The sequence below is a fragment of the Elephas maximus genome, chromosome 13, assembly GCF_024166365.1.
Source record: "Elephas maximus indicus isolate mEleMax1 chromosome 13, mEleMax1 primary haplotype, whole genome shotgun sequence".
Classification (NCBI taxonomy): domain Eukaryota; kingdom Metazoa; phylum Chordata; class Mammalia; order Proboscidea; family Elephantidae; genus Elephas; species Elephas maximus.
The window spans coordinates 64,041,363-64,055,938 of NC_064831.1; the positions used below are offsets into that span (position 1 = coordinate 64,041,363).

Genomic DNA, 14,576 nt, shown 5'->3' on the forward strand with positions numbered 1-14,576 from the left:
AAGAATAACCAAGAACAATGTTTCAAAAGAATAAAGGAGACTCGTATGGTGGAAACACTTAACGTGCTTGGCTACTAGCTGAAAGGTTGGAGGTTCAAGTCCACTCAGAGGTGCCTTGGAAGAAGGGCCTGGAGATCTATTCCCAAAAAATCAGCCACTGAAAACTCTAGGGAGCTCAGTTCTGCTCTGACACACATGGGGCGGCCGTGAGCCAGAATCAGCTTGATGGTAACTGGTTGGTTGGTTAAGGAGCCCCCGTGACGCAAAGGCTAAGTGTTTGGCTGCTAATGGAAAGGTCAGTGGTTCGAACCCATCAGCCACTCTGACGGAAATAGACGTGGCAGTCTACTTCCATAAAGACTACAGTCTTGGAAACCCTAGGGAGCAGTTCTACTCTGTTCTGTAGGGTCCCTATGAGTTGAAATAGACTTGACAGCCATGGGCATGAGTTGGTTGGTTGTGTGGTACTTTCAGTTACTAGCCCTTATTAAAAACCCACAATAATTAAAATAGGGCAATACTAGAATAAAAATGATCTGATATAATGAAACAGAATTGAAAGCCCAGCCAAAGAAAAAAATATTCAGTATATGGTTAAGGTGGCCTTTCAGATCCCTGGGAAATGACAATTCATTTATGATTCATGTTGGGATAGTAGTAGTTTAATTTTTTTTTGAGTTAAGTTCTTACTTCTCATCATACATAGAAATAAAATAGTTAAATATACGAAAGTAAAATGAAATCATAAAATCATAGAAGAAAATTTAATTGGAAATTTATACATCCTTGGTGAGGGCAAAGGTCATTCTAAGTAAAACAATAAAGTCTGAGACCATAAAGAAACAATTAATAATTTGACAGCCTAAAAATGAAGCACTTCAGGACATCAAGAAACTCTATTAAAACGTGAGGCAAGTGACAAGTTTTAAAAATTAGTTGCACAATATATGACAAAGAGTGATATATGAAAAAGCTGCTAAGTGTAATAAAAAAAAAGTGTAATACATCTTATAAATCAATACTAAAAAGATGAACATTACAAAGAAAACAGTCAAAGAAAATGAACAGGAAATTCACCATGTATTTATTTATTCAACAAATACTTAAAGTACTTCTTATGTGCCAGACGGAGCCCTGGTGGCTCAGTGGTTAAGAGCTCAGCTGCTAATCAAAAGGTTGGCAGTTCGAATCTACCAGCCACTCCTTGGAAACCCTATGGGGCAGTTCTACCTTGTCCTGTAGGGTCACTATGAGTCTGAATTGACTCTACGGCAATGGATTTGGTTTGGTTTATGTGCCAGACATGATTCTAGGTACTTGAGACACAGCCATGAACAAAACAAAGATCTCTGCCCTCATGGAGCTTGCATTCTGTTGTTGTATGCCATTGAAGTGATTTTGACTCATAGTGGCCCTATAGGACAGAGTAGAACAGCCCCCACAGGGTTTCCAAGGCTGTAAATGTTTTTGTTTTTGTACTTTAGATGAAAGTTTACAGCACAAACTAGTTTCTCATTAAAGAATTAGTACAAATATTGTTTTTGTGACATTGGTTGCCAGCCCCACGACATGTCAACACTCACCCCTTCTCGATCTTGGGTTGCCCATTACCAGTTTTCCTGTCCCCTCCTGCCTTCTCATCCTTTCCCCTGGGCCGGTGTGCCCATTTAGTCTCATTTCTTTTTATGGGCCTGTCTAATCTTTGCCTGAAGGGTGAACCTGAAGAGTGACTTCATTACTGAGTTAAAAGGATGCCTGGGGGCCTTACAGTTCGGGTTTCTCCAGTCTCCATCAGACCAGTAAGGGTCTTTCTGTGTGTGTGTGTGAGTTAGAATTTTGTTCTACATTTTTCTCCAGCTCTGACCAGGAGCCTCTATTGTGATCCCTGTCAAGCAGTCGGTGGTGGTAGCCAGGCACCATCTAGTTGTGCTGGGCTCAGTTTGGCAGAGGCTATGGTATGGTACTTGTGGTCCATTAGACTTTTGGACTAATCTTTCCCTTGTGTCTTTTGTTTTCTGCATTCTCTCTTGCTCCAGATGGGGTGAGACCAGTGGAGCATCTTAGATGGCCACTCACAAGCTTTTAAGAACCCAGACACTACTCACCAAAGTAAAATGTAAAACATTTTCTTTACAATATGCCCAATGAGCTAGATGTTCCCCGAAACCATGGTCCCCATAGCCCTCGGCCCAGTAATTCGGTCCCTCAGGGAGTCTGGATGTATCTGTGGAGCTTCCATGACCTTGGCAAGGCTGTAAATCCCTGTGGAAGCAGATTGCCACAGCTTTCTCCCGCAGAGCTGTTGGTGGGTTCAAATCATCAACCTTTTGGTTAGCAGCCAAGTGCTTAATCACGGCGTCACCAGGGTTCCTCTGCTTACATTCTAGTGGGGAGAAAACCAAAAACCAAACCAGTTGCCATTAGTGTAAATAACGATAAAAAAAAAATAATTGCTGTCTAGTTGACTTTAACTCATGACTGCCCCACATGTTTCAGGGTAGAACCGGACTCCGTAGTTTTCAATGGCTGTGAGCTTTTGGAAGTAGGTCACTAGGGCTTTCTTCCCAGGCGACTCTGGGTGGATTCGAACCACCAACTTTTCAGTTTGTAGCCAAGCACTTAATTATCTTAATCATTTACTCCACCAAAGGACTCCCCTAGAACCTTCAGACACTTTGGTTTCTGATTCCCAGCCTCCAGAATTGTGAGAGAATAAAGTTCTGTTATTTTAAGCCACCCAGCTTGTGGCAATTTGTTACGGCAGCCCTGGGAAGCTAATACAGTGCTCATTACAGCACCATTTATAAAAAAAAAAAAGTTAAAATCAACAAAGGGAGGAGGTTATTAATTCAATTATGATTTATCCACATAATTCATTCACTGAAAATCTTGAAGTGGAAGTTTTATAAATAGCCGGCTGCCAACATAGGCAGAACTTTAAGGAGCTTCCCGTCAGAAGTTGCCCGCTACCGTGCAGCTCCATTTCTTGATCTGGGTGGGCAGTTACCTGGGTGTGTGCATTTGGGATCATTCATCAAGCAGAGCCCTTAGGATCTGTGCGCCTTTATGTATGTATGTGATGCTAAAATTTTAAAGTTGCTTTTTTTTTTTTAATATAAGTTCACAGATGCTTCTCCTCCTTAGGCAATACAACAGGTTCTTGGAGAGGTCTTTTGGGGTCAGTGAAGAGTTCCTGAAAGTTCCTTCTTAGTTATGTAGATGTAACACCAGAGGCACTGCCTGCCCCAGGGAGCAGCATTTGTTACCGAACTTTCCCCGGCTCAGAAGGAGTCTTTGGGCGGTGTTTTCAGTTTAAGTCTACCCAGAGGCACCTCAGAGAAAAATGCCTAGGAATCTACTTCCAAAAAATCAGCCACTGAAAATCCTATGGAGCACAGTTCTACTCTGGCACACGTGGGGTCGCCATGAGTTGGGATCAACTCCACAGCAACTGGTTTGGGTGTTTTTTTTTTTTTTTTCTTTTTCCTCTATGGCCGGAGAAAGTCTGGTTCTTCCAATACCACAAGAGGAAGTGGTTTTGCCCGAAGTGGCTGGCCTCCTAGGCAGACAGGAATTAAAGCCACCCCACCACCCCTTCCCATCTCAATTAGTGGGCTGAGATGCCCCAACTTGGATCTCTTTGCTAATCCCACCTCCCAGAGTGAAACCCACCAAAGGGGAATGGAAATGAAGACCTGTGGGCTCAGGATCCAGGTCCAGGCCTGAGGGGGATGTGGCTCTAACAGGAAAGAAGCAGGCTGGAAGCCTCCTGAGCCAGCCCCTCGCCCCCAATCCTGCATAGAGGCCATCTGGAGGAACAAAGGCTTGACCACCTACCCCTTCCTCTGGACAGCCGGAGCTCCTGTGATCAGTGGGAAATAGAAAGCAGTGGGTCATGGCAGTTACCCTAATGTGGGAAAATGTTCATGAAATGTTATTACATGAACAAAGCAGGTTATACAACAACATAGGAGATACAATTCCAATTTTTTAAAAAAGCCTGGAACGGGGCGGCCAGAGGGCTGTTTTTTCTCTTCTCGTTCTGTATTTTCTAAATTTTCTGTAATTGACATAGTTGTTTTGTAATCTGAAATTAAAAGTTATTTAAAAAAAATTAAGGGGAAGATTTCTGATATGCTATCTCCATTCTTCTTCCTTCACCCAGTTCCCCTTCCTCTCCCAGATCCCAGTGGGACAAACCTAGACTCTACAAGCACTCCTGGGGGCTGGTGATGATGGTCACATACACTAAAGAAATACCATCAATAAAGAACCTTACTTTGTCCAGTGCCTTGGCATACCAAACCAAAAACCAAACCCACTGCCGTCGAGTCGATTCCGACTCATAGCGACCCTATAGGACAGAGTAGAACTGCCCCATAGAGTTTCCAAGGAGCGCCTGGCGGATTCAAACTGCCAACCTTTTGGTTAGCAGCCGTAGCACTTAACCACTACGCCACCAGGGTTTCATATAGGAGGAGCTTAATCTATACCCGTGACTGCAGTCCTTATCACACCCAAGAACTGCCTGCAAGGATTCCTCTTTGAGGAGAATCTCAAGTGTCAGGTGACTTGGAGGAACTTGGGAAATTGCTGTGACTCAGAAGTTTACTGAGGCACAGTGCCCTGGGGTAGGACGGCATCCTGGAGAATACAGCCTGTCCCCAGCCCTGGGACAGGCACTGCTGTGAGACTGTCCCCCAGGGCCCTGCTCCTTTAGTAGCTCACCTCCATCCTCTCCCCCAGATCACCTGCCCTTGTTCAGCTCCACTGCCTTCCCCCTTACAGCAAGCAGGAAACAAGTTCCCTCATGAGGGTGAAACAAGGATAGAGTCGCAGATGGAGAGAGGTGGATGGAGGAATGTATGGACAGATATGGAGACTGAGGGAAACAGAAATGCCTCTCAGAGGTCATGAGAGTCAGCATAATTCCTTCACCTCCACCCGGGACTCCTGTGCCTGTTCACTGACCTGTAACGCAGTCTTGTCTGTGAGCTCTGTGGGTCCCTGACAGGTCTGGCTTCTCAGTAACTCCAGCAGCTAGCATCAAGCTTCTCGGTAACTCCAGCAGGCACCCAGGGAACGAGGTGACTGGGCAAGTGAATGGGTTAATGAATGAGTAACGGGAAGAAACAGCAGTAGAGATAGAGACAGTGAAGGAGTGAGAAAGAAAGAGATATGCAGGAACGGAAACACAGAGACAGGTGGAGACCGCAAGACAGGATGGAGGCAAAGACAGACTGAGGGAGACAGAGACCGAGAAAATGAATGAGTGAATGAAAAGATGGGGGGGTGTTACTGGCAAAAGAAAAGAGAGAGAGAGGAGAAAGGAGTCTTCCCTTAGTCTAACCAGGCTATTATTTGTCAAAGCCATTGTGGTCCTGCCTTCGTTCTCCTACTCGCTCTCCAGGCCTTTGTTGGGCTACGGCCCAAGGGACTGGCATCCTGCTTGGTCCTGCCACCCTCCTCCCTTGGGCAAGGGACTCTGTTGCCTCCTCCCCGTCCTGTGCTGGTTGAGCTACCTAACAGAAGAGGCCTTCCCGCCCAGCATTCCCCTGCCTGAGTCTGAGCAGGCAGGGCTGCAGGACCCCCATCACCACCCAACAAATACAGCACAAACCCTCCACCCGGCAAGGTCCCTGGGATGAGGCGCCTCTCCTCTCTGTCCCAATCCTGTAATAAGGGTGCTCCCTGCTTCCACCAGCTCCCCCCCTACCCCGGCCCTCACTGAGCGGGGTGGGGAGCCGCATCCAAAGGTTACCCATGAGCAGGCCCCAAAGCCACGCCTGCACCAAACTCTTTGGGGGGAGAGAAAGTCAGGGAGGGGGGAAGCTGGCTGGGCTGGTGGCCGAGGGGGCCGTAGGGGCCTCCTGCCTCCACTGAGCCTTGCCCCATGCCCAGACTATTATAGCGGTTCTGGTATTTCCAATTCCCCAGGGAACTTTGGGGGAGGGGCTGGATAGCTAGGAGAGAAAACAGAGTGGTAAGTGGCCAGAGCCATCGAATTCCCCCAGGTCCTAGGAAGGGTGGGTTGCTTCCCTTCCCCCACCCCATCAATCCCTCACACAGGCTCTGACCTCAACCCCCCCCCCGCCCACTTCCGGGCTGCTCCTGAGTTCCGCCCCTGAAGAGAGACACTTCCAAACCAAAGGGTCCAGCCCCCTCCACGGGCCCCCTCCACGGCTGCCTTAGCTCTGGGGACCCAAGTTCCCCCTTCCTCCCCCGCCATTGCACCAGATGTGGCTGCAGGGGAGGGGTGTGCTCAAGGCCCAGCTGGCAGTGGTCACTTGGTGGTCCTGTCCCTGCATAGTCAGCGCTTTCTGTGCCAGCTCACCCTGCCTCCTCACTCAGCACGTCTTCCAGCCCCACATCCCAGAGGCAGCAGCTGGGTCCACATCCTCCACTGCCCCGGCTGGGGCTGCAATGTCCAATTCAGCACAAATCCCACTCGCAGCCTTGAGCCACCCACCTAGGTGCCTAGGCCAGGGCTCCACAGTCTGTGGTCTTAGGGTGGAGACCCAGCGCTGCAGCCTGGGTGACAGAGGACAGGGGCACCCTGGGGCCTGTTCTCATCCCCCACCCCATCAGAACCTTTCTGACTCACAGCGGGTCTCCTGGTCTCTTACAGCAGTGAGAGACTCAACAGCTCTGGTCCCTTCTCTGCTCTCCAAAACCTCTGCCAGTCAGGCCTGCTGGCCTCTCTCTCCCCCATGATTTTCCAGAGCCTGGAGCTCCAATGTTGGCCCAAATGGTTTCCAGTCGTGCTCGACTACTACCTGAAAGGTTAGCAGTTTCGTGGAAGAAAGGCCTGGTGATCTGCTTCTGTAAAGATTATGGTCAAGAAAACCTTACAGAGCAGTACACTCCGTAACACACAGGGTTACCAAGAGTCAGAATTGACTCAAGGACAACAGGTTTGGCTTTGGATGTTTTTGGAGTTCCATCACAGTATCACGGCATATGCTGGCTGCTCCACAGGAGTCCCAACAACAGGGCAGTCCAGCCCGGAGCTAAGCACACAGTAGGTGTATAATAAAGTCGTGCACTGTCAACAGGTTCCTTCAGCCCCATATCATGAGCCCTCCTAGGATTCCTTGAAACTGGTTCCTAGTGGCAGAGGCTGGCAGTAAGCCTCAACCACATGCCTGGGTCTTAAAAATATAGGTATGAATCCAGCCTGTAGGGACAGGGCTGCTTCCCCCACTGCCCTCCCAGTCAGCTCAGGCCCTGCCTGGCCTGGTGTGAGAGAGTACAGCCCTCATTTCACCCAGGCTCTGTACCCTCCACAGCCTGCTCAGGTCTCTTTCAGACCCGCATTCTCCAGGCTTCCACCTAAGAACACTAGGCCACCTCCAGCTACTGAGGTGCCTCACCCCGCATGTGGAGAGGAGGAAACAGGCAGGCTCCCCTGGGCTCACAGAGCCACTGGCCCTGCCCCAGCTGGGCCTTGTCAGCCACTGCGGGAGACCCAGACTGGAAGGGAGAAAGAGGTCAAAGGGAGGGGCAGAGAGGAGGGAGGAGGCAGGGCGGGGGGCAGGCGGAGGAGCCTTCCCAGGCTCTGGGCTGCGCAAGGCCCACCCCAGCAATGAAGAACACAGAAGAGAGATAAAAACAGGAAAGAGAGAAATGCGCCCTCGGGAGACAAAGCCCTCTCTTCTCTCTGGAGTTAAGAGAAAAGAAAACAGCGGCTGGATGCCTGGCATTGTGCTGGGTACTTTTCATTTCATCCTCCCAAACGTGCTGCAAGAGAAGTACTAAGGTATTATTACTCCAAGTGACAGATGAAGACCTTGAAGTTCTGAGAGCGGAACAGGCTTCCCCCTGGGAGTGGCCAGGACTACAGCTATCCGGTGGACCCTAGGTCTTGGGTCTCAGCAGGGACGGCTGGCAGGGCCGAAGCCCTGGCCGGGAGAGCCTGTTTAGAGGCCCAAGCTATGTTCAGAGCAGAGTTTATTCAAACAGAGCCTAACAGGAAACTTGGCTCTCTGACTCACTCTGATTCGACCTTATTAAGAAAAAAGAAAAAGGAGCGGGAGCCAGCATCGGCTAGGGTTTCACGCAAAGAGCTGGCTCTGAGGGCTGTGCGGCTGAGCGGGACAGCGGTGCCCTGATGGTGTGGACATCTCCCCACAGCTCCCAAGTCCCTGGGCAACCCTTGCCCCCCGCCAGACACCAGGAGAGGGGTCCTCCTTCTCCATTCTAGGCCAGTGGGGCACCACTACCTCGCAGCCATCTCTGTCCCCCCATCCCTCCTCTTCCCCTCCCCTCCTGGGGGTACCCTGAGGCCTGTTTCCACTTCTCCTTCTCCTCCTCTCCTGGTGCTGCTGCCCATCTGGCGTGAGGGCCCTACAGGACCCCAGGGATTCTAAGCAGCCGAGGCCAGCGCTGCAGGGGGCAGGCAGGCAGGAGGGAAGGCTTAACCCTCCAAGTCCCGGCCCTCAGCGAGCCTGCCCCCCTGCCATTATGGTGTCTTGAGCAAAACTAGTTGCTCCTTATAGGAGTCCTGTCTGGGGTCATAGAGCAAACCCCATGCCAGGAAGCTGAGGGGTCAGTGTTGATTGGTTGCTGGCCAGGGGTGTTGCTGGAAGCCCCCATGTCCCCGGCTGGATTAGGAGGCTTTGAAGGTTAGATGCATGCCCTGTGTCACTGAAGCAAGCGTCAGTCCAGCAGGACAGCGCAATGGGTGAACAGAGGCTGCCTGGCAGGGCTGGGGGCAGGGCGCTGGGCCCGAGGAAAGTCCACTCTGGCTGTCTCCCCTGGGCTTCAGGAGTTTCCAAAGCAGAGGGGAAATCTGCAGGGCCCAAGCTAAGGGCAGGTTCTTCCTAACTGGCTTATAAGCACAAGAGGGAAATTTCTGCCCTCTGGGTCCCAGGCACAAGGTTGGAGAAGGCAGCCTAGGTTAGGCCTGAAAAACAGCACTCAGATTGTGATTTCTCAGGGGGCAAAATGTTCAAACTTCTGGAATCCCTCCCACCTCCACTGAGCCCAGAGGGAAAAGAGAATCCCTCAACACACCCTTAGGGGCCATCTGGCCTAATCCTCCACTGATCAGATATGACAACTGGATCAGAAAGGGGAAAGAACTTGCCCAAGATCATCCAGCGACTTAATCACAGCAACAGGACCAGGCCCCAGCTCTGAATTCCCCTCTTCCCTGTATGCTGACAGGTACCTCTGCTTCACAGTGGCCCCATCCCAGATCAAAGGTAACAGCCTCCGGGTTTCATTTTATCCATGTGTACACTCGGTTATTCCCAAGCTAGATAGAATCAAGAGATGCAGGACAGAAATCACACATGATGTATAAGAAGTTGGTCTCCCTCATAAATTCACAAGTCCTATTCAGCTCAGGGGCATACTCCCATTCTACAGACTGTGCTAGTAGGGCCCAGAGGTATGCCAGCAAGGAAAAAAGCTGAAGCTCCAGCCACCTTGTGCTCAGGGCTAAGGGCTGGATATCCATTCCTGTGGTCAGGAGTTAGAGGATGGACCTGGCTCCGCATCTCCCCAGGGGGCCCACCAGTAAGGGAAAGTGTCTCTTAGCACTGGCTTCACGGAACAAGGGAAAAGGGAATTCAGGGGTCCTGGGGAGAAGCTGGAGTGGACAGGAGTCAGGGAACCCTTCAAACCTAAACAAGAAGCCAGTAAGAAAGGTGGAGACCAGGGATGTTGGGTCCTGTTCTTTCCAAAGAAAGGAATGGTCAGGATCTGCCTGCCAGGGCCCCACTTACCAGGTCTGAGTCCCCAGAGGCCCCGGCTTATTCCCTGCCTCACTCCCTTCCTCAGAGGCAGGTCTGTGGCTTGACTGGGCGCACTAGGGACTGGGACAGCATAGCAGCTGTGGGACAGGCCACATAGCTAAAACCCGGCGGACCATAGGGCCCCGCGGAGGAAGCCCCAGCAGGCAGACCAGTCTGCTAGAAACCTCCCAACTCTCCCAGCCTGTTGCTTATTCATTCAGAGTGGGAAAGCGCCAGCCCAGCGGCCAGCCAGTGCTGGGCTGGCCATGTAAGGCCCCCAGGCGGTCCTGCCCCGACCGGTGCCCTGCAGAGAGCCTCGTGCAGCCCTGGGCACCGCCCCTGCCCTGCCCTGACCCCTTGGCCTCGAAATGCTGTCATCGGAGGAGCAGTCCCGCTCGGGACAAGGCCAGGATGGACAAAGCTAGAGCTGGGGCAGGCACGGAGCCGTCCTGTCCTCGAGGTCGTTGGAAGAGAAGCACACACAGGAGGCCACTCTTGAGAGCCTCTCTGTTCACCAGGCCTCTGCAGAGGGGCCACCATGGCTCTGGCCCGGGCCGGCTGGCCGCTGGGGGCCCTGGTGTGGGGCGCCTGCCTCGGCGTCCTGGTGCACGGGCAGCAGATGCAGCCGGGGCAGGGCTCAGACCCGGGGCGCTGGCGGCAGCTGATCCAGTGGGAGAACAACGGGCAGGTGTATAGCCTACTCAACTCGGGCTCAGAGTACGTGCCGGCCGAGCCTCATGGCGCCGAAAGTAGCTCCCGGGTGCTGTTGGCAGGCGCTCCCCAGGCTTCGCAGCGGCGCCGCCATGGAAGCCCCCGGCGTCGGCAGGCCCCGTCCTTTCCCCTGCCCGGGCGCATCGGCTCGGACACTGTGCGCGGCCAGGCGCGGCACCCATTCGGCTTCGGCCAGGTGCCCGACAACTGGCGCGAGGTGGCCGTCGGGGACAGCACAGGCATGGCCCGGGCCCGCACCTCCGTCTCCCAGCAACGGCATGGGGGCTCCGCCTCCGCCTCGGCTTCGGCCTTCGCCACCACCTACCGCCAGTCGCCCTCCTTTCCGCAGCAGTTCCCTTACCCGCAGGCGCCCTTCGTCAGCCAGTACGAGAACTACGACCCCGCCACGCGGACCTACGACCAGGGCTACGTGTACTACCGCAGCGCGGGCGGCGGCGTGGGCGCGGGGGCGGCGGCCGTGGCCTCGGCGGGGGTCATCTACCCCTTCCAGCCCCGGGTGCGCTACGAGGAGTACGGCGGCGGCGAGGAGCAGCCCGAGTACCCGCCCCAGGCCTTCTACCCGGCCCCAGAGAGGCCCTACGTGCCGCAGCTGCAGCCGCAGTCCCCCGACGGCCTGGACCGCCGCTACTCGCACAGCCTGTACAACGAGGGCACCGTGGGCTTCGAGCAGGCCTACCCGGACCCAAGCCCAGACGCGACGGCGCAGGGCAACGGCGGTGCCTACGGCGGCGACCCTCGCCTTGGCTGGTACCCGCCCTACGCCAACGTGCCACCCGAGGCCTACGTCCCGCCGCGGGTAGTGGAGCCGCAGCCTCCCTTCCGCGTGCTGGAGCCGCCCTACCTACCCGTGCGCAGCTCTGACGCGCCCCCGCCCGGCGGGGAGAGGAACGGCGCGCAGCAGGGCCGCCTCAGTGTGGGCAGTGTGTACAGACCCAACCAGAATGGTCGCGGTGAGTATCGGCCCCCAAAGCCCTGGTGCCCAAGGCCTCTCTGTCGGTCCGCCGGGTCATTAATGAACTGCTCTCGGCGGCCAGGCCCCTCCTTCATCCTTTACCAAAGGCCTCCACTGAGCTGCTAAGGACCCACTGCCCCCAGCCAACATCCCTAGTGGGCCCCACCTCCCAGACTTCCCCATCCCCAGGTATTATGGGTGCCAGGATTTGGCCAGGCAAGCTTTGGTCCTGACCCTAGCTTTGGGGGTAGGGAGTGGAGGGCCTGGCTGGGCTTTGGAGGAGGCGCCTTCCTGACCTGGCCTGGGTCATCTGGGGACAGAGGGAAAGGAGCCCTTCTCCCTGTCTCTCCCTCATTGCAAGTAAGTCCTCCACCCTTGGAGGTGTCCCCATGCCAGGTGAGGTAGGAAGCCTGAGACACCTGGGTCTTCAGGGTCAGAAAGGCCTGAGGGGATGCGCCTGGAGGTGTGGCAAGTTCCCCATCACTGAGCATAGTGAGCTTGGTCTGAAGGGCAGGAGGTTAGAGAGGAGGCTTCCACCCCAAGCAGGGGTCCAGGCTAGACAACCTGCTAGATGATTAAGAGCTCCCTAATTTTTTTTTTTTTTTTTTTTGTGGGGGAGGCTGAGTAGTTAAGAGCTGGCTGCTAGCCAAAAGATTAGCAGTTCTAATCCACCAGCCACTCCTTAGAGACCCTATGGAGCAGTTCTACTCTGTCCTGTAGGGTCACTATGAGTCAGAATCAACTCAAAGGCAATGGGTTTGGTTTTTGGTTTTTGGAAAGGGGGAGGCTGCAAGGTGGAGACTAGCATGAGGCCAGTGAGCCTTTGCTCTGAGCCATAAAGTTTAAGGGGGCACCAGCAAGCTCAGTGATCACAATGAGTAATATTTACTACCATATTTAAAAAGAAAACCAAAGTTAATGGGAAAACGTCTGTGATGAACAAAATACCAAGATTTTAAATAGAATCAGTAACTGCTATGCGGAGCCACATTGCAGCTGAAGGCAAAAGGGAAAATCAGCAGTATTGATCCTGTCTTTATTTGAAAATTTGATGTTTTGTTCATCACGGGTTTTTTGCCTTAATTTTGATTTCTTAAAAATATTGCATTAACGTATCACTTACCTTCATTACTGAGGTTGTTGGCACCCCATTAAATTTTGTGCCCCAGGCTAGTGCCTTACCCTCCTCACCCTAGTCCTGGCCCTGGGGGAGAGTCCCAGGAGGCAGCTGTGGGCCTGGGTGCGCTTCCCTCTCACTTATTTAGGGGGTGAAGAGTGAAGATATGACCTAGTCCTGGGTAGGCCCAAATCGTCTGCCCAGGAAGAGCCAGTGGAGAGGGCAGTCCTCGGATGGGCAACTCCACAGTGCTATTCGCAGGCAGAGCTACCGCAGCAGAAACACAGGCCAACTGGCGGTCTGGCCAGGGCTGGCAGCCATCTGCCCATCCTCTGCTTTCTTAGAATTCCCTGTTCTGCTCTCTCCCTGTGGGCAGTCAGTTTGCTCAGGGTCTTCTGTTCAGCCCCCCATAGACATGCATTCCACCCCTGCCTGACCTGCTGCTTTCAGGCTATAATCAGTGCCCTCTATCCATGATTCTCTGCTCCATACTGAGGTCACTACGCCAGGTCACCAGGTGAGGGGTGAGCCGTGTGGGGTCCAGGGGCCCAGGTACTGCCCCCCAGCCTCTGCCCCTTTGTCTGTAGGCAGGACTGCTGCCTGTCTCCAGCCATGCTGACTCCTGTATGGGACTCTGCTGAGGGTCCTCTGTCTCACTGGCAGATGCTGGAGCCCAAGGCTAGGGAGAGGACTGTTCCCACTGGTACCCCTCCCTCCCCGCACCCCCACATCCAAGGTATAGCACTCAAGTTTGGTGCTGAATCCCACTTTGAGAACCTGCAGGAGGAGCTCAGGACAGGAACCAGCTGGAGGGGCCTTCTGTGATGCGTGAGGGATGCATCATCCGGTCCACCCTGGCCCCGACCCAGCTGGTCCTCCCCCAGGGACTTGAAGCATCCCTACACAGCGTGTGCTATGGCCAGCCATCGGCTGCTCCTAGAGCCCTACCCAAAGGGGGCTAGACTTTTGTAGCAGCTTTTCTTAGAATGCAAGACCTCAGAGTGGGGCTCAGCCAGAAGGGCCCCACCCTGGGCAGAGGAGAAGACTGAGGCCTCAAATGTCACAGCACGATGTTGGCAGCGGCAGGCCTGGGACTCGGCCTCTGGGCTCCAGGCCAGTGAGGTTTCTAGGGCCCCTCTTTGGCCCGCCAGTTCTTAAGGGAGCCACTTAATTCAGAGAGGGATGGGCAAAAGCAAGGCTGCTTCTGAAGTGGGAGGGCTTGGTGCTTAGGCAGGCCTCTGGCCAAGGCCCCCAGAGCCCCAGAGTTCATTTAGGGTCAAAGACGTTTCTCCCTTGGATGTAGTATACTCAGTGCCAAGTCATGTGTGCTGATATGCATCAAATCCAACCCTGCCCTGAAGGAACACACAGCAGAGGGGGGCATTTCAGTGCTGTGATTGGGCAAGTGGGTGTTATAAGAGCCCAGAAGAGGGGGCCTCCCTAGTCAGGGAGGACTTCCCAGAGGGGCCCAAGAATAGCTACAAGGGATGATGGGTCAGCACCCTCCCCTAGTCTCGGAGGTGATGGTGTCTAGGGTGGGAGGGTATGTGTGGGGGCGGGGGGGTATGGGCAGGCTAGTTTGGAGCTCACGAAGAGGCCCAAGAGGGAGGAATACCATCTCCCCCCATCATGGATTCTCCCTCCCCACCACTAGGCCCAGGCCATGGAAAATCCCAGCCCAGGGAAGGCCAAGCCTTGTGCTTGAAGTCAGACCCCCAGACCTGGTATGGGAGCGTAGGGCGGATTCCCCAAGACTGACCTCATTCCTGCTGGCCTCCCACCAAGGGGTCTGAGGCTGGGCGCTGGCAGCCTGTGAGTGTGCGTGGGCGTGGACATGTCCTCACAACACCAAACACATGTGAGCACCACCCCTGGCCCTCCATGTCTTGGTGGTTTCCCAGCACTTGTCCTGAGCCCTGTCTCTTTCTTGGGTGAGTGCACCCTCCTCCTCCCCGGCCTGGGTGCTAGGGCTTCCCAAGGCCTCCTTCCAAACCATTGCCTCCAGCTGTGAAATGCGCAAGGGAAGGGATGAGAG

General features: G+C 53.8%; 1 protein-coding gene and 1 long non-coding RNA gene across 5 annotated transcripts in view; one reads left to right on the plus strand and one right to left on the minus strand.

Moving 5' to 3' along the window:
* Nucleotides 1-889: 889 nt before the first annotated feature.
* LOC126087979 (uncharacterized) lies at nucleotides 890-9,969 on the minus strand. Of its 4 annotated transcripts, XR_007519913.1 has the most exons (5): nucleotides 9,732-9,969; nucleotides 9,173-9,259; nucleotides 4,972-5,091; nucleotides 3,838-3,907; nucleotides 1,037-2,383 (listed from the first exon to the last, which is right to left on the minus strand). It is a non-coding gene; the product is annotated as an uncharacterized LOC126087979 (long non-coding RNA). The 4 variants fall into 4 exon arrangements; XR_007519911.1 differs by having other exon boundaries at nucleotides 1,029-2,383; nucleotides 3,696-3,907; nucleotides 9,173-9,969; XR_007519914.1 differs by lacking the exon at nucleotides 9,173-9,259 and having other exon boundaries at nucleotides 1,038-2,383.
* Nucleotides 9,970-10,278: 309 nt separating this feature from the next.
* The window catches only part of LOXL1 (lysyl oxidase like 1), a 28,865-nt gene continuing 24,567 nt past the window's right edge, over nucleotides 10,279-14,576 (plus strand). Inside the window, exon 1 of the mRNA XM_049905945.1 lies at nucleotides 10,279-11,422. Coding sequence (XP_049761902.1) covers nucleotides 10,279-11,422 — 1,144 coding nt within the window. The remainder of the gene's footprint in view (nucleotides 11,423-14,576) is intronic.